The sequence below is a fragment of the Oncorhynchus masou genome, chromosome 29 (genome assembly GCF_036934945.1).
Source record: "Oncorhynchus masou masou isolate Uvic2021 chromosome 29, UVic_Omas_1.1, whole genome shotgun sequence".
NCBI lineage: Eukaryota > Metazoa > Chordata > Actinopteri > Salmoniformes > Salmonidae > Oncorhynchus > Oncorhynchus masou.
The window spans coordinates 99,870,446-99,895,750 of record NC_088240.1 but is presented as its reverse complement, the minus strand read 5'-3'; the positions used below and the strand labels follow the sequence as shown (position 1 = coordinate 99,895,750).

General features: G+C 47.1%; 1 protein-coding gene across 1 annotated transcript in view; it reads left to right on the top strand.

Annotated features, from left to right (window-relative positions):
* Positions 1-25,305, top strand: part of LOC135519877 (uncharacterized) — a 134,555-nt gene that overhangs the window by 22,035 nt on the left and 87,215 nt on the right. Inside the window, exons 16-25 of the mRNA XM_064945078.1 lie at positions 6,864-6,925; positions 8,012-8,153; positions 8,904-9,019; positions 9,654-9,743; positions 15,592-15,744; positions 15,980-16,121; positions 17,409-17,701; positions 17,955-18,104; positions 20,619-20,874; positions 22,579-22,722. Coding sequence (XP_064801150.1) covers positions 6,864-6,925; positions 8,012-8,153; positions 8,904-9,019; positions 9,654-9,743; positions 15,592-15,744; positions 15,980-16,121; positions 17,409-17,701; positions 17,955-18,104; positions 20,619-20,874; positions 22,579-22,722 — 1,548 coding nt within the window. The remainder of the gene's footprint in view (positions 1-6,863; positions 6,926-8,011; positions 8,154-8,903; positions 9,020-9,653; positions 9,744-15,591; positions 15,745-15,979; positions 16,122-17,408; positions 17,702-17,954; positions 18,105-20,618; positions 20,875-22,578; positions 22,723-25,305) is intronic.

The following is a 25,305-nucleotide window of genomic DNA, read 5'->3' as shown; positions in this document are numbered from 1 at the left end:
GATATTATTATTATTAGTAGTAGTAGTAGTAGTGATATTATTAGTAGTAGGAGTAGGAGTAGTAGTGATATTATTATTATTAGTAGTAGTAGTAGTAGTAGTAGTGATATTATTATTAGTGGTAGTAGTAGTGGTAGTATTATTACTAGTGGTAGTAGTAGGAGTAGTAGTGATATTATTATTAGTAGTAGTAGGAGTAGTAGTGATATTATTATTAGTAGGAGTAGTAGTGATATTATTATTATTATTATTAGTAGTAGTAGTAGTAGTGATATTATTATTATTAGTAGTAGTAGTAGTAGTGATATTATTATTATTAGTAGGAGTAGTAGTGATATTATTATTATTAGTAGTAGTAGTAGTGATATTATTAGTACTAGTAGTAGTAGGAGTAGTAGTGATATTATTAGTAGTAGTAGTGATATTATTATTATTAGTAGTAGGAGTAGTAGTGATATTATTATTAGTAGTAGTGATATTATTATTATTAGTAGTAGTAGTAGTGATATTATTATTAGTAGTAGTAGTAGTAGTGATATTATTAGTAGTAGTAGTGATATTATTATTAGTAGTAGTAGTAGTGATATTATTAGTAGTAGGAGTAGTAGTAGTGGTAGTATTATTACTAGTGGTAGTAGTAGGAGTAGTAGTGATATTATTATTAGTAGTAGTAGTAGGAGTAGTAGTGATATTATTATTATTATTATTATTAGTAGTAGTAGTAGTGATATTATTATTAGTAGTAGTAGTAGTAGTAGGAGTAGTAGTGATATTATTATTATTAGTAGTAGGAGTAGTAGTGATATTATTATTATTAGTAGTAGTAGTAGTAGTGATATTATTAGTAGGAGTAGTAGGAGTAGTAGTGATATTATTAGTAGTAGTGATATTATTATTATTATTATTAGTAGTAGTAGTAGTAGTAGGAGTAGTAGTGATATTATTATTAGTAGTAGTGATATTATTATTATTAGTAGTAGTAGTAGTAGTAGTAGTGATATTAATAGTAGTAGGAGTAGTAGTAGTGGTAGTATTATTACTAGTGGTAGTAGTAGGAGTAGTAGTGATATTATTATTATTATTATTATTATTAGTAGTAGGAGTAGTAGTGATATTATTATTAGTAGTAGTAGTGATATTATTAGTAGTGGTAGTAGTAGTGGTAGTATTATTACTAGTGGTAGTAGTAGGAGTAGTAGTGATATTATTATTAGTAGTAGGAGTAGTAGTGATATTATTATTATTAGTAGTAGTAGTGATATTATTATTAGTGGTAGTGGTAGTATTATTACTAGTGGTAGTAGTAGGAGTAGTAGTGATATTATTATTAGTAGTAGTAGGAGTAGTAGTGATATTATTATTAGTAGGAGTAGTAGTGATATTATTATTATTAGTAGTAGTAGTGATATTATTATTATTAGTAGTAGTAGGAGTAGTAGTGATATTATTATTAGTAGTAGTAGTGATATTATTAGTAGTAGTAGTAGGAGTAGTAGTGATATTATTAGTAGTGATATTATTATTAGTAGTAGGAGTAGTAGTGATATTATTATTAGTAGTAGTGATATTATTATTATTAGTAGTAGTAGTAGTGATATTATTATTAGTAGTAGTGATATTATTATTAGTAGTAGTAGTAGTGATATTATTAGTAGTAGGAGTAGTAGTAGTGGTAGTATTATTACTAGTGGTAGTAGTAGGAGTAGTAGTGATATTATTATTATTATTATTAGTAGTAGGAGTAGTAGTGATATTATTATTATTAGGAGTAGTAGTGATATTAGTAGTGGTGGTAGTAGTAGTGGTAGTATTATTACTAGTGGTAGTAGTAGGAGTAGTAGTGATATTATTATTAGTAGTAGTAGTAGGAGTAGTAGTGATATTATTATTATTATTAGTAGTAGTAGTAGTGATATTATTATTATTAGTAGTAGTAGTAGTAGGAGTAGTAGTGATATTATTATTAGTAGTAGTAGTAGTAGTGATATTATTAGTAGTAGTAGTAGGAGTAGTAGTGATATTATTAGTAGTAGTGATATTATTATTATTAGTAGTAGTAGTAGTAGGAGTAGTAGTGATATTATTATTAGTAGTAGTGATATTATTATTAGTAGTAGTAGTGATATTATTAGTAGTAGGAGTAGGAGTAGTAGTAGTGGTAGTATTATTACTAGTGGTAGTAGTAGGAGTAGTAGTGATATTAGTAGTAGGAGTAGTAGTGATATTATTATTAGTAGTAGTAGTGATATTATTAGTAGTGGTAGTAGTAGTGGTAGTATTATTACTAGTGGTAGTAGTAGGAGTAGTAGTGATATTATTATTAGTAGTAGGAGTAGTAGTGATATTATTATTAGTAGTAGTAGTAGTGATATTATTATTATTATTAGTAGTAGTAGTGATATTATTATTAGTAGTAGTAGGAGTAGTAGTGATATTATTATTAGTAGTAGTAGGAGTAGTAGTAGTGATATTATTAGTAGTAGTGATATTATTAGTAGTAGGAGTAGTAGTAGTGATATTATTATTAGTAGTAGTAGTAGTAGTAGTGATATTATTAGTAGTAGTGATATTATTAGTAGTAGTGATATTATTAGTAGTAGTGATATTATTAGTAGTAGTAGGAGTAGTAGTGATATTATTATTAGTAGTAGTGATATTATTATTATTAGTAGTAGTAGTAGGAGTAGTAGTGATATTATTATTAGTAGTAGTGATATTATTATTATTATTATTATTATTAGTAGTAGTAGTGATATTATTAGTAGTAGGAGTAGTAGTAGTGGTAGTATTATTACTAGTGGTAGTAGTAGGAGTAGTGATATTATTATTATTATTATTATTATTAGTAGTAGTAGGAGTAGTAGTGATATTATTATTAGTAGTAGTAGTAGTAGTAGTGATATTATTAGTAGTGGTAGTAGTAGTGGTAGTATTATTACTAGTGGTAGTAGTAGGAGTAGTAGTGATATTATTAGTAGTAGTAGGAGTAGTAGTGATATTATTATTAGTAGTAGTAGTAGTGATATTATTATTAGTAGTAGTGATATTATTATTATTAGTAGTAGTGATATTATTATTAGTAGTAGTAGGAGTAGTAGTGATATTATTATTAGTAGTAGTAGGAGTAGTAGTGATATTATTATTAGTAGTAGTAGTAGTGATATTAGTAGTAGTGATATTATTATTATTATTATTATTATTATTAGTAGTAGGAGTAGTAGTGATATTATTATTAGTAGTAGTGGTAGTAGTAGTAGTGGTAGTATTATTAGTAGTGGTAGTGGTAGTATTATTACTAGTGGTAGTAGTAGTGATATTATTAGTAGTAGTAGGAGTAGTAGTGATATTATTAGTAGTAGTAGTAGTAGTGATATTATTATTAGTAGTAGTGATATTATTATTATTATTAGTAGTAGTGATATTATTATTAGTAGTAGTAGGAGTAGTAGTGATATTATTATTAGTGGTAGTAGGAGTAGTAGTGATATTATTATTAGTAGTAGTAGTAGTGATATTAGTAGTAGTGATATTATTAGTAGTAGTAGTAGGAGTAGTAGTGATATTATTATTAGTAGTAGTAGGAGTAGTAGTGATATTATTAGTAGTAGGAGTAGTAGTGATATTATTATTATTATTAGTAGTGGTAGGAGTAGTAGTGATATTATTATTATTAGTAGTAGTAGTAGGAGTAGTAGTGATATTATTATTATTAGTAGTAGTAGTAGGAGTAGTAGTGATATTATTATTATTATTAGTAGTAGTGATATTATTATTAGTTGTAGTAGTAGGAGTAGTAGTACTTGTCAGCACGGGGACTTGAACTTGCAACCTTCCCAATGCTCTAACCACTAGGCTTCCCTGCCGCCCCATAGTGGTGGTGGTGGTATTGGTGGTGGCGGTATTGGTATTGGTGGTGGCGGTATTGGTATTGGTGGTGGTATTGGTGGTGGTAGTAGTATTAGTGGTGGTGGTATTAGTGGTGGTATTGGTGGTGGTATTGGTGGTAGTGGTGGTGGTATTATTAGTGGTGGTATTATTATTAGTAGTGGTGGTCGTATTAGTGGTGGTGGTATTATTATTAGTAGTGGTGGTGGTATTGGTGGTGGTGGTATTGGTGGTGGTGGTATTGGTGGTGGTATTATTAGTGGTGGTATTATTATTAGTAGTGGTGGTGGTATTATTAGTGGTGGTATTATTATTAGTAGTGGTGGTGGTGGTATTGGTGGTATTAGTGGTGGTATTAGTGGTGGTATTGGTGGTGGTGGTGGTATTGGTGGTATTAGTGGTGGTAGTGGTGGTGGTGGTATTGGTGGTGGTGGTAGTGGTGGTGGTATTGGTGGTGGTGGTAGTGGTGGTGGTATTATTATTAGTAGTGGTGGTGGTATTATTAGTGGTGGTATTATTATTAGTAGTGGTGGTGGTGGTATTGGTGGTATTAGTGGTGGTATTATTATTAGTAGTGGTGGTGGTATTATTATTAGTGGTGGTATTATTATTAGTGGTGGTGGTATTGGTGGTATTAGTGGTGGTGGTATTAGTGGTGGTGGTATTAGTGGTGGTGGTGGTATTGGTGGTATTAGTGGTGGTGGTGGTATTGGTGGTATTAGTGGTGGTATTGGTGGTAGTATTAGTGGTAGTATTATTGGTGGTAGTATTATTGGTGGTAGTATTGGTGGTATTAGTGGTGGTGGTATTAGTGGTGGTGGTATTAGTGGTGGTGGTGGTGTTAGTGGTGGTATTGGTGGTATTAGTGGTAGTATAATTGGTGGTAGTATTAGTGGTGGTGGTGGTATTGGTGGTGGTGGTGGTATTAGTGGTGGTGGTATTAGTGGTGGTGGTATTAGTGGTGGTGGTATTGGTGGTGGTGGTGGTATTGGTGGTGGTGGTATTGGTGGTGGTATTATTATTAGTAGTGGTGGTGGTATTATTATTAGTAGTGGTGGTGGTATTATTAGTGGTGGTATTATTATTAGTAGTGGTGGTGGTGGTATTGGTGGTATTAGTGGTGGTGGTATTAGTGGTATTGGTGGTATTATTATTAGTAGTGGTGGTATTATTATTATTAGTAGTGGTGGTATTATTAGTAGTGGGGGTAGTAGTAGTATTATTATTAGTAGTGGTGGTGGTAGTATTATTAGTAGTAGTTGTTCTAGTATTATTATTAGTAGTTGTAGTATTATTATTAGTAGTGGTGGTAGTATTATTATTATTGGTGGTGGTGGTAGTAGTATTATTATTAGTAGTAGTTGTAGTATTATTATTAGTAGTAGTTGTAGTATTATTATTATTGGTGGTGGTGGTAGTATTATTATTGGTGGTGGTAGTATTATTATTGGTGGTGGTAGTATTATTATTGGTGGTGGTGGTGGTAGTAGTATTATTATTGGTGGTGGTGGTAGTAGTATTATTGTTATTGGTGGTGGTAGTAGTATTATTGTTATTGGTGGTGGTGGTAGTATTATTATTGTTATTGGTGGTGGTGGTAGTAGTAGTATTATTAGTGGTGGTGGTGGTAGTATTATTATTATTATTGGTGGTGGTAGTAGTATTTTTATTGGTGGTGGTGGTAGTAGTATTATTATTGGTGGTGGTGGTAGTAGTATTATTATTGGTGGTGGTGGTAGTAGTATTATTATTGGTGGTGGTGGTAGTAGTATTATTATTGGTGGTGGTGGTAGTAGTATTATTATTGGTGGTGGTGGTAGTAGTATTATTATTATTATTGGTGGTGGTGGTAGTAGTATTATTATTGGTGGTGGTGGTAGTAGTATTATTATTGGTGGTGGTGGTAGTAGTATTATTATTATTATTGGTGGTGGTGGTAGTATTATTATTATTGGTGGTGGTGGTGGTAGTAGTATTATTATTGGTGGTGGTAGTAGTATTATTATTATTAGTGGTGGTGGTTGTATTAGTAGTAGTTGTAGTATTATTATTAGTGGTGGTGGTGGTGGTAGTAGTATTATTATTAGTAGTGGTGGTAGTATTATTATTATTATTAGTAGTTGTAGTATTATTAGTAGTAGTAGTAGTAGTAGTAGTATTATTATTATTAGTAGTGGTGGTAGTATTATTATTAGTAGTGGTGGTAGTATTATTATTATTAGTAGTAGTATTATTATTATTATTAGTAGTAGTAGTAGTATTATTAGTGGTGGTAGTAGTAGTGGTGGTAGTATTATTATTGGTAGTGGTGGATGTAGTATTATTGAGAGGTAAACCTGATGTACCACGTGGTCTTGATTAACTCTGTCATTCACTAGTTGATAGATCAGTGATGTCCGTCAGGCTGGTCTCTGTCCTTCACTAGTTGATAGATCAGTGATGTCCGTCAGGCTGGTCTTTGTCCTTCACTAGTTGATAGATCAGTGATGTCCGTCAGGCTGGTCTCTGTCCTTCACTAGTTGATAGATCAGTGATGTCCGTCAGGCTGGTCTCCGTCCTTCACTAGTTGATAGATCAGTGATGTCCGTCAGGTTGGTCTCCGTCCTTCACTAGTTGATAGATCAGTGATGTCCGTCAGGCTGGTCTCTGTCCTTCACTAGTTGATAGATCAGTGATGTCCGTCAGGTTGGTCTCTGTCCTTCACTAGTTGATAGATCAGTGATGTCCATCAGGCTGGTCTCTGTCCTTCACTAGTTGATAGATCAGTGATGTCCATCAGGCTGGTCTCTGTCCTTCACTAGTTGATAGATCAGTGATGTCCGTCAGGCTGGTCTCTGTCCTTCACTAGTTGATAGATCAGTGATGTCCATCAGGTTGGTCTCTGTCCTTCACTAGTTGATAGATCAGTGATGTCCGTCAGGCTGGTGTGCTATGTTAGCTAACAAACCAACTAACTGAATTTCTCATCTCCCTATCAGATCTCTCTACGGGGCGGCTGGCCTTCACCAACCTGGTTAATAGGGACTTTATGGATCTAAAGGTATCACACACTATGTTGTCTCATGTGCTTTTAGAGTGGTCTCCTTGCCCCTGTCCAGACCTTTAGGGTCCAGTATGGGTGGTAGCCTCCCCCTGTCCAGGCCTTTATGGTCCAGTATGGGTGGTAGCCTCCCCTTTAGGGTCCAGTATGGGTGGTAGCCTCCCCCTGTTCAGTCCTTTCGGGTCCAGTATGGGTGGTAGCCTCCCCCTGTCCAGACCTTTAGGGTGCAGTATGGGTGGTAGCCTCTCCTTTAGGGTCCAGTATGGGTGGTAGCCTCCCCTTTGGGGTCCAGTATGGGTGGTAGCCTCCCCTTTAGGGTCCAGTATGGGTGGTAGCCTCCCCTTGTCCAGACCTTTAGGGTCCAGTATGGGCTGTAGCCTCCCCCTGTCCAGGCCTTTAGGGTCCAGTATGGGTGGTAGCCTCCCCTTTAGGGTCCAGTATGGGTGGTAGCCTCCCCCTGTCCAGGCCTTTAGGGTCCAGTATGGGTGGTAGCCTCCCCTTTAGGGTCCAGTATGGGTGGTAGCCTCCCCCTGTCGAGGCCTTTAGGGTCCAGTATGGGTGGTAGCCTCCCCTTTAGGGTCCAGTATGGGTGGTAGCCTCACCCTGTCCAGACCTTTAGGGTCCAGTATGGGTGGTAGCCCCCCCCCTGTCCAGAGCTTTAGGGTCCAGTATGGGTGGTGGCCTCCCCTTTAGGGTCCAGTATGGGTGGTGGCCTCCCCTTTAGGGTCCAGTATGGGTGGTGGCCTCCCCTTTAGGGTCCAGTATGGGTGGTGGCCTCCCCTTTAGGGTCCAGTATGGGTGGTAGCCTCCCCTTTAGGGTCCAGTATGGGTGGTGGCCTCCCCTTTAGGGTCCAGTATGGGTGGTGGCCTCCCCTTTAGGGTCCAGTATGGGTGGTGGCCTCCCCTTTAGGGTCCAGTATGGGTGGTGGCCTCCCCTTTAGGGTCCAGTATGGGTGGTGGCCTCCCCTTTGGGGTCCAGTATGGGTGGTAGCCTCCCCTTTGGGGTCCAGTATGGGTGGTAGCCTCCCCTTTGGGGTCCAGTACATGATACCAGAATGTAGTTGTAATTCTGTCTCTGTGATCCAGGTCGGATCCCTCCCAGGCACCGTGGATGACCAGAGTCTGGCCAGTGACGGAGCCGACAGCGACCGCTTCAGTGGGAGTGTCTCCAGCTTCCTGGCCAATGAGAAGCTCATGTCTGTGGACAGCATGAACAGTGATGTCACAGGTGAGGCCCCACCCCTTTCATAGCACAGCATGAGGCTTATTCAGGAAGATGCAGCATTACTGACCATTCACATAGAAATGGATAGTGTAGAACAGACATGGGGGGGGTTTTGTTGTCAAAAGGAATAGGAAATTGGGCCAGCTCTATGCATTTCATTTCTATCTACAACGCTGTGAACGTTCACCTTTCTGAACACCTCTCTGGTGAGGGTTATAGCTGTGTATTGTCTGAACACCTCTCTGGTGGGGGTTATAGCTGTGTGTTGTCTGAACACCTCTCTGGTGAGGGTTATAGCTGTGTATTGTCTGAACACCTCTCTGGTGGGGGTTATAGCTGTGTATTGTCTGGACACCTCTCTGGTGAGGGTTATAGCTGTGTATTGTCTGAACACCTCTCTGGTGGGGGTTATAGCTGTGTGTTGTCTGAACACCTCTCTGGTGGGGGTTATAGCTGTGTGTTGTCTGAACACCTCTCTGGTGGGGGTTATAGCTGTGTATTGTGTCTGAACACCTCTCTGGTGGGGGTTAGAGCTGTGTATTGTGTCTGAACACCTCTCTGGTGGGGGTTATAGCTGTGTGTTGTGTCTGAACACCTCTCTGGTGGGGGTTAGAGCTGTGTATTGTGTCTGAACACATCTCCTCTCTGGTGGGGGTTAGAGCTGTGTATTGTGTCTGGACACCTCTCTGGTGGGGGTTATAGCTGTGTGTTGTTTTTGTCGTTTTATTGATTATTGATCTGTTTGATCCCCAGATGACGATGTCGACGTGAACGACCTGCAGGATGAAGATCTGGACCTGTATTTAAACCATCTGGTGAACCCTGCCATGCAGAGAGGACGGGTGGAGGGACAAGAGATACCTGATGCTGTAAGGCAACCTCTCTCTCTTCCTGCTTTCTTCTCCTCTCTCTCTTCCTGCTTTCTTCTCCTCTCTCTCTTCCTGCTTTCTTCCCCTCTCCTCTCTCTCTTCCTGCTTTCTTCCCCTCTCCTCTCTCTCTCTTCCTGCTTTCTTCCCCTCTCCTCTCTCTCTTCCTGCTTTCTTCCCCTCTCCTCTCTCTCTTCCTGCTTTCTTCCCCTCTCCTCTCTCTCTTCCTGCTTTCTTCCCCTCTCCTCTCTCTCTTCCTGCTGTCTCTCCTCTCCTCTCTCTCTTCCTGCTTTCTTCTCCTCTCCTCTCTCTCTTCCTGCTTTCTTCTCCTCTCCTCTCTCTCTTCCTGCTTTCTTCCCCTCTCCTCTCTCTCTTCCTGCTTTCTTCCCCTCTCTTCTCTCTTCCTGCTTTCTTCGTCTCTCCTCTCTCTCTTCCTGCTTTCTTCGTCTCTCCTCTCTCTCTTCCTGCTTTCTTCCCCTCTCTTCTCTCTCTCCCTGCTTTCTTCGTCTCTCCTCTCTCTCTTCCTGCTGTCTCTCCTCTCTCTCTCTTCCTGCTTTCTCCCCCTCTCGTCTCGACACATCTGTTATTTATATTTTATATTATATTTCATTAATAATAATATTGTATTGCTTTTCAGGACCAGCCAGCCAACCAAGACTATTCATCTCAGCCCGGCTCTACAGAACCACAGAAGAACAGATACCAGTTCCTGGATGACTATGATCAGGTGGATACAACTCCTCCATGACACTATTACTTTAATTACTTCACAGGCAGTCGGGAATGCAGTCGGACGGGCGGGTAGTCGGGCGGGCAGTCGGACGGACGGGCAGTCGGACGGGCGGGCAGTCGGGCAGGCGGGCGGGCGGACGGGCGGGCGGACGGGCAGGCGGGCGGGCAGGCAGTCGGACGGGCGGGCAGTCGGGCGGGCAGACTGTCTCCCATTTAGCATTGACTAATCAGCCGGTTACAGACTTATTTTCAGCTGGTAATGTTTTCCACCTCATTAACTGAGATACTTTTTTATAAAAGTTCGCTTGTCCGTCAAGCCCTCCCCCGTTAGAATGAACAATAAGAATCTCCTAGAGATCTGTCGCTAGGACAGGCGCCTGACCCATTGTCCCTCGTCCAGTTTGTGTGCGCCGTTGTCGGTTGCGGTCTCATTTCTTTCCACGTCATTTCCACGTCTCATGTCATGTGGTAACGATGAGTTGGAACCTCTTGGCGTCATTATAGGTTTTATTGGCACATTTATTTTATTTTCTCGAGTTTCTCGCAGCCAGCCATGCGGAGTAGTGGAGTATAGTAGGCTATTTACTGTGCTGTGATTGACAGTTGAGCAGCCAGTGTTGACTAGGTGTGCTGTGATTGACAGCTGATCAGCCAGTGTTGACTAGGTGTGCTGTGATTGACAGCTGATCAGTGTTGACTAGGTGTGCTGTGATTGACAGTTGAGCAGCCAGTGTTGACTAGGTGTGCTGTGATTGACAGCTGAGCAGCCAGTGTTGACTAGGTGTGCTGTGATTGACAGCTGAGCAGCCAGTGTTGACTAGGTGTGCTGTGATTGACAGCTGAGCAGCCAGTGTTGACTAGGGGTGCTGTGATTGACAGCTGAGCAGCCAGTGTTGACTAGGTGTGCTGTGATTGACAGCTGATCAGCCAGTGTTGACTAGGTGTGCTGTGATTGACAGCTGAGCAGCCAGTGTTGACTAGGTGTGCTGTGATTGACAGCTGAGCAGCCAGTGTTGACTAGGGGTGCTGTGATTGACAGCTGAGCAGCCAGTGTTGACTAGGTGTGCTGTGATTGACAGCTGATCAGCCAGTGTTGACTAGGTGTGCTGTGATTGACAGCTGATCAGTGTTGACTAGGTGTGCTGTGATTGACAGTTGAGCAGCCAGTGTTGACTAGGTGTGCTGTGATTGACAGCTGAGCAGCCAGTGTTGACTAGGTGTGCTGTGATTGACAGCTGAGCAGCCAGTGTTGACTAGGTGTGCTGTGATTGATAGCTGATCAGCCAGTGTTGACTAGGTGTGCTGTGATTGCCAGTTGAGCAGCCAGTGTTGACTAGGTGTGCTGTGATTGACAGCTGAGCAGCCAGTGTTGACTAGGTGTGCTGTGATTGACAGCTGAGCAGCCAGTGTTGACTAGGTGTGCTGTGATTGATAGCTGATCAGCCAGTGTTGACTAGGTGTGCTGTGATTGCCAGTTGAGCAGCCAGTGGCTTCCAGTCTCTCCACTGGCTTCCAGTTGAAGCTCGCATCCGCTACAAGACCATGGTGCTTGCCTACGGAGCTGTGAGGGGAACGGCACCGCAGTACCTCCAGGCTCTGATCAGGCCCTACACCCAAACAAGGGCACTGCGTTCATCCACCTCTGGCCTGCTCGCCTCCCTACCACTGAGGAAGTACAGTTCCCGCTCAGCCCAGTCAAAACTGTTCGCTGCTCTGGCCCCCCAATGGTGGAACAAACTCCCTCACGACGCCAGGACAGCGGAGTCAATCACCACCTTCCGGAGACACCTGAAACCCCACCTCTTTAAGGAATACCTAAGATAGGATAAGTAATCCTTCTCACCCCCCCTTAAATGATTTAGATGCACTATTGTAAAGTGGCTGTTCCACTGGATGTCATAAGGTGAATTCACCAATTTGTAAGTCGCTCTGGATAAGAGCGTCTGCCAAATGACTTAAATGTAATGACTTAAATGTAAATGTAGGTGTGCTGTGATTGACAGTTGAGCAGCCAGTGTTGACTAGGTGTGCTGTGATTGACAGCTGGTTAAATGTCCACTGTGCCACATCTGGACAAGTAAACCAAAGGATTGTCTAGGGTTATTTTCCTGGGATGTCGGGGCTTGTCAGACAAGACCAAAGTCACTCACTTTATCCTCACTGTCAGTCTGTCTGGCTTCCCGAAATCACATCGCTGACAGGGCCGTTCATTTGGCTTCTCTAAAGTAAAACAGGGTGGTGTACCACAGGGCAGCTCTCTAGGTCCTCTACTCTTGTCCAAAGTCACTCACTTTATCCTCACTGTCAGTCAGTCTAGCTTCCCGCATCGCTGACAGCTGTTCATTTGGCTTTTTTTTGCTATTATCTGCAGATAAATGATAACATTTGATGTAGATTGTGAATCATCACTGCACGGCAGTAGGTAGTGGAGAGCCTTATTCTGGTCCCTGTATGGAGAGCCTTATTCTGGTCCCTGTGTGGAGAGCCTTATTCTGGTCCCTGTATGGAGAGCCTTATTCTGGTCCCTGTGTGGAGAGCCTTATTCTGGTCCCTGTATGGAGAGCCTTATTCTGGTCCCTGTGTGGAGAGCCTTATTCTGGTCCCTGTATGGAGAGCCTTATTCTGGTCCCTGTGTGGAGAGCCTTATTCTGGTCCCTGTATGGAGAGCCTTATTCTGGTCCCTGTATGGAGAGCCTTATTCTGGTCCCTGTATGGAGAGCCTTATTCTGGTCCCTGTGTGGAGAGCCTTATTCTGGTCCCTGTGTGGAGAGCCTTATTCTGGTCCCTGTGTGGAGAGCCTTATTCTGGTCCCTGTATGGAGAGCCTTATTCTGGTCCCTGTATGGAGAGCCTTATTCTGGTCCCTGTGTGGAGAGCCTTATTCTGGTCCCTGTATGGAGAGCCTTATTCTGGTCCCTGTATGGAGAGCCTTATTCTGGTCCCTGTATGGAGAGCCTTATTCTGGTCCCTGTATGGAGAGCCTTATTCTGGTCCCTGTGTGGAGAGCCTTATTCTGGTCCCTGTATGGAGAGCCTTATTCTGGTCCCTGTGTGGAGAGCCTTATTCTGGTCCCTGTGTGGAGAGCCTTATTCTGGTCCCTGTGTGGAGAGCCTTATTCTGGTCCCTGTGTGGAGAGCCTTATTCTGGTCCCTGTATGGAGAGCCTTATTCTGGTCCCTGTGTGGAGAGCCTTATTCTGGTCCCTGTGTGGAGAGCCTTATTCTGGTCCCTGTGTGGAGGGCCTTATTCTGGTCCCTGTATGGAGAGCCTTATTCTGGTCCCTGTATGGAGAGCCTTATTCTGGTCCCTGTATGGAGAGCCTTATTCTGGTCCCTGTATGGAGAGCCTTATTCTGGTCCCTGTATGGAGAGCCTTATTCTGGTCCCTGTATGGAGAGCCTTATTCTGGTCCCTGTATGGAGAGCCTTATTCTGGTCCCTGTATGGAGAGCCTTATTCTGGTCCCTGTGTGGAGAGCCTTATTCTGGTCCCTGTGTGGAGAGCCTTATTCTGGTCCCTGTGTGGAGAGCCTTATTCTGGTCCCTGTGTGGAGAGCCTTATTCTGGTCCCTGTGTGGAGAGCCTTATTCTGGTCCCTGTATGATCATTAGGGCCCTCACGGAATCCAGGCATTAAAACAGAATTCAACCATGAGTTGACCTTTAGTATGGAATTAACTACATGTATTGAAAATGTTTTAATTAGCCCACGTATAATTTTTTGATTTATTGAGATCCCCCGTTAGCCGACAAAGACACTAGCTAGTCTTACAGAGGTCTGACAGACGTGACAGACAAAATAATTTACTATTTACATACATGTAAAAACCTTAACATGTAGTGTGTTTATCCATCAGGTACATGTCAGTACATACAACATGTATTTCACATGGAGGAGAGGCGTCGCGTCATTTGTTTTGTGAAACCAGGTTTGCTGTTCACTTGCGATATAAGATGGGAGTTCCATGCACTCATGGCTCTGTATAATACTGTATGTTTCCTTGAATTTGTTCTGGACCTGGGGGCTGTGAAAAGACCCCTGGTGGCATGTCTGCTGGGGGGTATGTGTGTTTGTCAGATCTGTGTGTAAGTTGACTATGCTAACAATTTGGAATTTTCAACGCATTAATGTTTATTATAAAAACAAGAAGTGAATGCCACTTTCCTCAACTCTTAGCCAAGAGTACCAGTTTATTACTGGCCACCCATTCCAAAACAGATTAGCTTTTTGTTAAGGGTTTCAGTGACTTCATTAGCTGCATTTATGGTTGAATCATCAGCATGCTTTGTTTAATGCCAGTGGCAGGTCATTGGTGAAAATAGACAAGAGTAGAGGGCCTAGAGAGCTGCCCTGCGGTACACCACACTGTTTTACTTTAGAGAAGCTTCCATTAAAGAATGCCATATTGTGGATTCAGAGCTGGGGTTGAAAAGCGAAAACACAAGTTTCCCCCACCAACAGGTTATGGTCAATATCAAAGAAGATCGATTAAATGTTAGTTTTATTGTTCTTAATCCTGATCATATTTTCAAACTAACAATACACTGAATTCATGTTCAGTAATTTAAATTGTAAAGTCATGTCTTTCTGCACAATAGCATAAATGCTTCCAATCTGGGGGGTGAACTTGAAGTATTGAATAATTTAGTGTTTTGGATGGAATCAAGGCAGGAGGATTTCCCAGATTCCACAAATTACGACCACCTCTGGCTGGGCGGGGCCTGGTTGGCTACGCCTCTGGCTGGGCGGGGCCTGGTTGGCTACGCCTCTGGCTGGGCGGGGCCTGGTTGGCTACGCCTCTGGCTGGGCGGGGCCTGGTTGGCTGCGCCTCTGGCTGGGCGGGGCCTGGTTGGCTGCGCCTCTGGCTGGGCGGGGCCTGGTTGGCTGCGCCTCTGGCTGGGCGGGGCCTGGTTGGCTGCGCCTCTGGCTCTGGCGGGGCCTGGTTGGCTGCGCCTCTGGCTCTGGCGGGGCCTGGTTGGCTGCGCCTCTGGCTCTGGCGGGGCCTGGTTGGCTGCGCCTCTGGCTCTGGCGGGGCCTGGTTGGCTGCGCCTCTGGCTCTGGCGGGGCCTGGTTGGCTGCGCCTCTGGCTCTGGCGGGGCCTGGTTGGCTGCGCCTCTGGCTCTGGCGGGGCCTGGTTGGCTGCGCCTCTGGCTCTGGCGGGGCCTGGTTGGCTGCGCCTCTGGCTCTGGCGGGGCCTGGTTGGCTGCGCCTCTGGCTCTGGCGGGGCCTGGTTGGCTGCGCCTCTGGCTCTGGCGGGGCCTGGTTGGCTGCGCCTCTGGCTCTGGCGGGGCCTGGTTGGCTGCGCCTCTGGCTCTGGCGGGGCCTGGTTGGCTGCGCCTCTGGCTCTGGCGGGGCCTGGTTGGCTGCGCCTCTGGCTCGGGGGTGAGGGGGGGGCCTGGTTGGCTGCGCCTCTGGCTCGGGGGTGAGGGGGGCCTGGTTGGCTGCGCCTCTGGCTCGGGGGTGAGGGGGGGCCTGGTTGGCTACCCCTCTGGCTCGGTGGTGAGGGGGGGCCTGGTTGGCTACGCCTCTGGCTCGGGGGTGAGGGGGGCCTGGTTGGCTACGCCTCTGGCTCGGGGGTTAGGGGGGGCCTGGTTGGCTACGTCTCTGGCTCGGGGGTGAGGGGGGGCCCTGGTTGGCTACGTCTTCTATTTGGTTGGCTATTCCTATGTAGTGGAAAACACTGGTATATTGAAACCTTATTAATGAAGACTAAGAGCAGCTCTGTCAGCCTATGGATCTTGTTCACATCTAGTATTCTTTATTCATCTTCCTGTACAAACTAAACAGTATATTAGTATTGTATTTCAGCCTGGTTTCACTAAGATTGGATTGTTTGTCCTGTCCTGAGGCTTTCCGGATGCCAGACGTACGGCTGGCTGCTACAGGGATGGACTCGTGTCCCGGCAGTGATGAGGAGGACACTGAGGAGGAGCTGGAGGCAGCTCGGAGACACACTTCTACCAGACACAGACTCCTGCTGTCCAGCACCTCCCGACAGCTGGTATGATAATGTCCCTGTCTGTTTCTCCATCTCACTGCTTCTGGTTGACCTTGGTGGTTTTCAGTAGAAAACACAAAGCACGAACAACGTTACTAAACACAATGTACGAATCATTTTCAATCGATCAATATTTGATAAGTTGATGTTTTCAAAATGTTTTCTCCCAAATAGTCCTACTGAACACAGCCCTGTTTTAGCCTGTCAGACCAGAGGTCATGATGTCTGTCTGGGTTAGGTGGGGGAGAGCTACCGTTCCAGCTTCAGACCTGGGCTGGAGGGAGGCAGCTCTGACGAAGAAGTTTTCTCTGGGCGTAACCCTCTACCTGGGCTAGAACACCGATACTCTGCGGAGGGCCAAGTCATCAACACTGTAACAGGTAACATGCACTGAACAAAAATAGAACATGTTTCATGAGCTGAAATAAAAGAACCCAGGAATGTTCCATACTCACAAGAATACTATTTATCTCACAATAAGCTTATTTCTCTCTAATTCTGTGCACACATTTGTTTACAGCCCTGTTAGTGAGCATGTCTCCTTTGCCAAGATAATCCATCCAACTGACAGGTGTGACATATCAACAAGCTGATTAAACATCATGACCATTACACAGGTGCACCTTGTGCCGGGGACAATAAAAGGCCACTGGAAAATGTGCAGTTTTCTCACCCAACACAATGCCACAGATCTCTAAAGTTTTGAGGAAGGTTACAATTGGCATGCTGACTGCAGAAATCTTCACGAGCTGTTGCCGGATAATTGAATGTTCATTTCTCTATCATAAGCTGCATCTAATGCCATTTTAGAGAATTTGACTGTTTGTCCAACTTGCCTCAAAACCTCAGACAGCGTGGATGGCGTTGTGTGGGTGAGCGGTTTGCGGTTTTCTGATGTCAACGTTGTGAACAGAGTGCCCCATGGTGGGGTTATGGTATGGGCAGGCATAAACTACGGACAACGAACACCAATTGCGTTTTATCGATGGCAATTTGAATGCACAGAGATACCGTGATGAGATCCTGAGGTCTGTTGTCCTCATCCATCCTCATGTTTCAGCATAATGAATGGCCCCGTGTCTTAAGGATCTGTACACAGTTCCTGGAAGCTGAAAATGTCCCAGTTATTCCATGGTGTGGATAATCACCAGACATGTCACCCATTGTTGTTTGGGATGCTCTGGATCGACGTGTACGACAGCGTGTTCCAGTTCCCGCCAAAATATCCACCGACTTCGCACAGCCGTTGAAGAATGAATGGGACAATATTCCACAGGCCACAATCGGTCGGCAGGCAGCCTGGTGGGTCGGCAGGCAGCCTGGTGGGTCGGCAGGCAGCCTGGTGGGTCGGCAGGCAGCCTGGTGGGTCGGCAGGCAGCCTGGTGGGTCGGCAGGCAGCCTGGTGGGTCGGCAGGCAGCCTGGTGGGTCGGCAGGCAGCCTGGTGGGTCGGCAGGCAGGTCGACTCTATGTGAAGGAGATGTCTCGCTGCATGAGGGGGTCCCACCAGATACTGACTGGTTTCCTGGTTCTACCTTTTTTATTTTCAAGGTGTCTGACCAACAGATAGTTTAAATCAATTCATTAGGCGCTAATCTGACTGATTTCCTTATATGAACGTGCTGACCTCTGAGTGGATGTTGGTGACCAGTCATCTGTCCTTCGCCAGGAGGAGGAGGAGACGGGAGCAGTGGGAGTGAGGAGGGAGGGAACGATGGCGTGTCCGCTCTACCCCTGTCCTCCTCGGCCCAGACCACCTACGATGTGCTGCGGGGCCTGGGGATCCTGGGGGCCAGCGTGCCGGGAGAGAATGCCCAGGACCCTCACTCTCTACTGGGGCTGAGCCGGGGCAGCGTGATGGGTGACCGCGTGGGGCCGGTGGGGACTGGAGAGACCAGCGCTGGGCCCCAGAGGATGTCCCCTGTCAACTGGAGTATGGCCTTAGACCGACAGGAGGCGCTGGTGAGTCTTCTGTTGGCCCTTCTCCATTACAACAGACTGTACGTGGCAGGAGTTGTACCTAAGAGGCCAGGAGTTCCTCCAGGTCAGGTCACACTGTCAGGAAAAACTCCTGGCCGCCCACTACCCCGTGTCCTGTTCTATTTACCGGACTTAATACGGTCACCTGGACTGATCTTGTTACATACAACAGACACTTGGATAATCTTGTCACCTCCATTAATGTGTGTGTGTGGGGGGGGGTTTGGTTCTGCAGGATGCCATGGACAGTACAGAGTCTACGGTGGCAGGGGAGGGTCAGGGTTTCTTGGATTCTATATATCTGAGGACTGGTGCTGGACACTGGAGACCCCAGGACATGACCTCTCACCTCCAGACCACACAGAGCAGCTTCCACCTCTCTCAGGTACACTGACAAACCAATACATTTAGGACATGCTGCCCCTCGGGGTTAAAGGACATGCTGCCCCTAGTGGTTAACCAGTACATTTAGGACATGCTGCCCCTCGGGGTTAACCAGTACATTTAGGACATGCTGCCCCTAGTGGTTAACCAGTACATTTAGGACATGCTGCCCCTCGAGGTTAAAGGACATGCTGCCCCTCGAGGTTAAAGGACATGCTGCCCCTAGTGGTTAACCAGTACATTTAGGACATGCTGCCCCTAGTGGTTAACCAGTACATTTAGGACATGCTGCCCCTCGGGGTTAACCAGTACATTTAGGACATGCTGCCCCTCGGGGTTAACCAGTACATTTAGGACATGCTGCCCCTCGGGGTTAAAGGACATGCTGCCCCTCGGGGTTAAAGGACATGCTGCCCCTCGGGGTTAAAGGACATGCTGCCCCTCGGGGTTAAAGGACATGCTGCCCCTCGGGTTTAAAGGACATGCTGCCCCTCGGGGTTAAAGGACATGCTGCCCCTCGGGGTTAAAGGACATGCTGCCCCTCGGGGTTAACCAATACATTTAGGACATGCTGCCCCTCGGGGTTAACCAGTACATTTAGGACATGCTGCCCCTCGGGGTTAAAGGACATGCTGCCCCTCGGGGTTAAAGGACATGCTGCCCCTCGGGGTTAAAGGACATGCTGCCCCTCGGGGTTAACCAGTACATTTAGGACATGCTGCCCCTCGGGGTTAACCAGTACATTTAGGACATGCTGCCCCTCGGGGTTGAAGGACATGCTGCCCCTCGGGGTTAACCAATACATTTAGGACATGCTGCCCCTCGGGGTTGAAGGACATGCTGCCCCTCGGGGTTAACCAGTACATTTAGGACATGCTGCCCCTCGGGGTTAAAGGACATGCTGCCCCTCTGGGTTAACCAGTACATTTAGGACATGCTGCCCCTCGGGGTTAAAGGACATGCTGCCCCTCTGGGTTAACCAGTACATTTAGGACATGCTGCCCCTCGGGGTTAACCAGTACATTTAGGACATGCTGCCCCTCGGGGTTAACCAGTACATTTAGGACATGCTGCCCCTCGGGGTTAAAGGACATGCTGCCCCTCGGGGTTAACCAATACATTTAGGACATGCTGCCCCTCGGGGTTAACCAGTACATTTAGGACATGCTGCCCCTCGGGGTTAACCAATACATTAGGACATGCTGCCCCTCGGGGTTAACCAGTACATTTAGGACATGCTGCCCCTCGGGGTTAAAGGACATGCTGCCCCTAGTGGTTAACCAATACATTTAGGACATGCTGCCCCTCGGGGTTAAAGGACATGCTGCCCCTCGGGGTTAACCAGTACATTTAGGACATGCTGCCCCTCTGGGTTAACCAGTACATTTAGGACATGCTGCCCCTCGGGGTTAAAGGACATGCTGCCCCTCGGGGTTAAAGGACATGCTGCCCCTCGGGGTTAAAGGACATGCTGCCCCTCTGGGTTAACCAATACATTTAGGACATGCTGCCCCTCGGGGTTAACCAGTACATTTAGGACATGCTGTCCCTCGGGGTTAACCAGTACATTTAGGACATGCTGCCCCTCGGGGTTAACCAGTACATTTAGGACATGCTGCCCCTCGGGGTTAAAGGACATGCTGCCCCTCGGGGTTAACCAGTACATTTAGGACATGCTACCCCTCGGGGTTAAAGGACATGCTGCCCCTCTGGGTTAACCAGTACATTTAGGACATGCTGCCCCTCGGGGTTAAAGGACATGCTGCCCCTCTGGGTTAACCAGTACATTTAGGACATGCTGCCCCTCGGGGTTAAAGGACATGCTGCCCCTCGGGGTTAAAGGACATGCTGCCCCTCGGGGTTAAAGGACATGCTGCCCCTCGGGGTTAAAGGACATGCTGCCCCTCGGGGTTAAAGGACATGCTGCCCCTCTGGGTTAACCAGTACATTTAGGACATGCTGCCCCTCGGGGTTAAAGGACATGCTGCCCCTCGGGGTTAAAGGACATGCTGCCCCTCGGGGTTAAAGGACATGCTGCCCCTCGGGGTTAAAGGACATGCTGCCCCTCGGGGTTAAAGGACATGCTGCCCCTCGGGGTTAAAGGACATGCTGCCCCTCGGGGTTAAAGGACATGCTGCCCCTCGGGGTTAAAGGACATGCTGCCCCTCGGGGTTAAAGGACATGCTGCCCCTCGGGGTTAAAGGACATGCTGCCCCTCGGGGTTAAAGGACATGCTGCCCCTCGGGGTTAAAGGACATGCTGCCCCTCGGGGTTAAAGGACATGCTGCCCCTCGGGGTTAAAGGACATGCTGCCCCTCGGGGTTAAAGGACATGCTGCCCCTCGGGGTTAAAGGACATGCTGCCCCTCGGGGTTAAAGGACATGCTGCCCCTCGGGGTTAAAGGACATGCTGCCCCTCGGGGTTAAACATTTCAAGAATCCCAACATCTCCTAGTTAAATTATGGTAAAGCTACACAATTGTACGATGTTAGTGAGTTTTCTCCTTCTGTACCAGGTGCTTCCTTCGCTTAGTGATGAAGAGGAGGATGGGAGGGGGAGGCCTGCTGCCCTGGGGCCAAGAGGAGGTCCATGTGGGGACTCCTCTGCACCTCCTGGTCCTCCTGGCCTGTCAGACACGAGTCGGGGTGAGAAGGATCTCCTCTACATCTCTCTGGAAGCGAAGTACCTCTCTCAGAGCTTCCAACAGGAGGACTCCTCGCACTCTGACAGCGACTGGAACCACTGCCCCGATAACCTGGACTTCCAACCGGGTAAGTCCCAAACGGCTCCCTGTGTGGTGGGGAGAGGCGGGCGGCCTGGTGATAACCTGGACTTCCAACCGGGTAAGTCCCAAACGGCTCCCTCTGTAGTGGGGAGAGGCGGGCGGCCTGGTGGTAACCTGGACTTCCAACCGGGTAAGTCCCAAACGGCTCCCTGTGTGGTGGGGAGAGGCGGGCGGCCTGGTGATAACCTGGACTTCCAACCGGGTAAGTCCCAAACGGCTCCCTGTGTGGTGGGGAGAGGCGGGCGGCCTGGTGATAACCTGGACTTCCAACCGGGTAAGTCCCAAACGGCTCCCTGTGTGGTGGGGAGAGGCGGGCGGCCTGGTGATAACCTGGACTTCCAACCGGGTAAGTCCCAAACGGCTCCCTGTGTAGTGGGGAGAGGCGGGCGGCCTGGTGATAACCTGGACTTCCAACCGGGTAAGTCCCAAACGGCTCCCTGTGTAGTGGGGAGAGGCGGGCGGCCTGGTGATAACCTGGACTTCCAACCGGGTAAGTCCCAAACGGCTCCCTGTGTAGTGGGGAGAGGCGGGCGGCCTGGTGATAACCTGGACTTCCAACCGGGTAAGTCCCAAACGGCCCCCTGTGTAGTGGGGAGAGGCGGGCGGCCTGGTGATAACCTGGACTTCCAACCGGGTAAGTCCCAAACGGCTCCCTGTGTAGTGGGGAGAGGCGGGCGGCCTGGTGATAACCTGGACTTCCAACCGGGTAAGTCCCAAACGGCTCCCTGTGTAGTGGGGAGAGGCGGGCGGCCTGGTGGTAACCTGGACTTCCAACCGGGTAAGTCCCAAACGGCTCCCTGTGTAGTGGGGAGAGGCGGGCGGCCTGGTGGTAACCTGGACTTCCAACCGGGTAAGTCCCAAACGGCTCCCTGTGTAGTGGGGAGAGGCGGGCGGCCTGGTGGTAACCTGGACTTCCAACCGGGTAAGTCCCAAACGGCCCCCTGTGTGGTGGGGAGAGGCGGGCGGCCTGGTGGTAACCTGGACTTCCAACCGGGTAAGTCCCAAACGGCCCCCTGTGTGGTGGGGAGAGGCGGGCGGCCTGGTGGTAAGTGTTGCCAAACGGCTCCCTGTGTAGTGGGGAGAGGCGGGCGGCCTGGTGGTTAGAGTGTTGTGCCTTTAACTAAAGGTTGCTGAATCTAATCCCAGAGCTGACAAGGTATAAATCTGTTGTTCTGCCCCTGAACAAGGCAGTTAACCCACTGTTCCCCGGTAGGCCGTCATATGTAGGAATTTGTTCTTAACTGACTTGCCTAGTTAAATAAAAAATAGTCTGTCATTTTTTTCCATTCAGAGTATTGATCAGGTGTAGTGTTGGGTATTGCGCAATAGGTCTATCCTGCGCAATTTCCCACGGTAGCCTCAGTGTCCAGTCAGAGGCAACGAAAACATGACCTCAATGCTTTCTCTGTTAAATGTAATGAGACACTGCTGGAAATCAGACCACTGATGATCAACGTCAGTTTCCCCCCCCCCGGGTGGACCCCGTCAGTTTCCCCCCCCCGGGTGGACCCCGTCAGTTGTCCAGCTGTATTAAATCCTCACTGGTACCCTGGTTTATAGAACAGGGTCTCCATCAGGTCTGTGTGGTTCATTGTCCTCCCTGTGTTTCTGTGTTCCAGCCTCTCACAGTGTGGTCTACCAGAACGAGGTCTGTGTGGTTCATTGTCCTCCCTGTGTTTCTGTGTTCCAGCCTCTCACAGTGTGGTCTACCAGAACGAGGAGGGGAAGTGGGTGACGGATCTGGCTTACTACTCGTCCTTTGAGAAGGAGGTGGATGGAAACCAGCTGCCGGAGGTAGCAGACCAGTTCCAGGCTGAGGACTTTGTTCCAGGCAGTAAGTAGAGGGGCTATTGTCAAACTGTTATTTTAGCTGTACGTGGAAATAAGGATTTGTGTATTGTTATTTTGGTTCTAACTAGGGGTTGGTGTTCCACACCGTAACGTTGGTACCAAAGATCCATTATTAAAACAGCTTGTTTGGATCCTGAATGCTGATTGAACGAACAGCGTTCCAAACCCTGCTCTATTGGCCGTTAAGTTCCATCTGAAAATGATCACCGTGCCTCGTTAGAATATCATGTTGCTGTCCCAAATGATCACTGGGCCTCGTCAGAATATCATGTTGCTGTCCCAAATGATCACCGGGCCTCGTCAGAATATCATGTTGCTGTCCCAAATGATCACTGGGCCTCGTCAGAATATCATGTTGCTGTCCCAAATGATCACTGGGCCTCGTCAGAATATCATGTTGCTGTCCCAAATGATCACTGGGCCTCGTCAGAATATCATGGTGCTGTCCCAAATGATCACCGGGCCTCGTCAGAATATCATGTTGCTGTCCCAAATGATCACTGGGCCTCGTCAGAATATCATGTTGCTGTCCCAAATGATCACCGGGCCTCGTCAGAATATCCTGTTGCTGTCCCAAATGATCACTGGGCCTCGTCAGAATATCATGTTGCTGGGCCTCGTCAGAATATCCTGTTGCTGTCCCATCTCAACTTGCACATTATTTCCTCTCTTCCAGCGTTTAGTTTGGTACAGCTGGGGGTTAATATCAGTTTAGCGTTTGGTTTGCTATTGCCGGGGGTCAGTATCAGCCAAGCATCTGCCTTTCTGACCTCGGAAACAATGTTTCACTTTGGAATTTAGCTCTCTTTAGTACCAGACATGAACGGTGCCCAGAATAACTTTTTTCTGAGTCAGGCGAAATCACGCATCAATGTCATCATCATGGACTTACCCAGTAAATGCCAATAGAAAACAAGCTCAGACGAATGCAGCTACTGTCCTGTCATTCCAGGTTCAATGTTTGACGTGACTGAGTCAGCTGAAAAATGTCTGGCTAGCAAGCGACCAGAACCTCATCCAGCCTGAACGAATGAACAGTCCTTTTTCATAGAAACTATGCTGAAATAATTAACGGCTGGGTTGGGTCTGTAGCAACGTAACCCAAATCACTAACAACCAGATTTTCTCTTCCTGTGAAATAATCCAAATAACATTTAAATGAAAAGATGTAATCGTTGTTTAATATGTTGGTAACAGTCTTATAGAAAGCGATGAGTCACCCGAGGCGGTGCTGTCTGGCAAATACAGTCCCAGGGAAATGGGTGGACTGGCGGTGCTGTCTGGTAAATACAGTCCCAGGTAAATGGGTTGACTGGCGGTGCTGTATGGTAAATGGGTGGACTGGCGGTGCTGTATGGTAAATGGGTGGACTGGCGGTGCTGTATGGTAAATACAGTCCCAGGTAAATGGGTTGACTGGCGGTGCTGTCTGGTAAATACAGTCCCAGGTAAATGGGTTGACTGGCGGTGCTGTCTGGTAAATGGGTGGACTGGCGGTGCTGTCTGGTAAATACAGTCCCAGGTAAATGGGTTGACTGGCGGTGCTGTATGGTAAATACAGTCCCAGGTAAATGGGTTGACTGGCGGTGCTGTCTGGTAAATGGGTGGACTGGCGGTGCTGTCTGGTAAATACAGTCCCAGGTAAATGGGTTGACTGGCGGTGCTGTCTGGTAAATACAGTCCCAGGTAAATGGGTTGACTGGCGGTGCTGTCTGGTAAATGGGATGACTGGCGGTGCTGTCTGGTAAATACAGTCCCAGGTAAATGGGTTGACTGGCGGTGCTGTATGGTAAATGCAGTCCCAGGTAAATGGGTGGACTGGCGGTGCTGTCTGGTAAATACAGTCCCAGGTAAATGGGTTGACTGGCGGTGCTGTCTGGTAAATACAGTCCCAGGTAAATGGATGACTGGCGGTGCTGTCTGGTAAATGCAGTCCCAGGTAAATGGGTTGACTGGCGGTGCTGTATGGTAAATACAGTCCCTGGTAAATGGGTTGACTGGCGGTGCTGTATGGCAAATACAGTCCCAGGTAAATGGGTTGACTGGCGGTGCTGTATGGTAAATACAGTCCCAGGTAAATGGGTTGACTGGCGGTGCTGTCTGGTAAATACAGTCCCAGGTAAATGGGTTGACTGGCGGTGCTGTATGGTAAATACAGTCCCAGGTAAATGGGTTGACTGGCGGTGCTGTATGGTAAATACAGTCCCAGGTAAATGGGTTGACTGGCGGTGCTGTCTGGTAAATGCAGTCCCAGGTAAATGGGTGGACTGGCGGTGCTGTCTGGTAAATACAGTCCCAGGTAAATGGGTTGACTGGCGGTGCTGTCTGGTAAATGGGTTGACTGGCGGTGCTGTCTGGTAAATACAGTCCCAGGTAAATGGGTGGACTGGCGGTGCTGTCTGGTAAATACAGTCCCAGGTAAATGGGTTGACTGGCGGTGCTGTCTGGTAAATACAGTCCCAGGTAAATGGGTTGACTGGCGGTGCTGTATGGTAAATACAGTCCCAGGTAAATGGGTTGACTGGCGGTGCTGTCTGGTAAATACAGTCCCAGGTAAATGGGTGGAC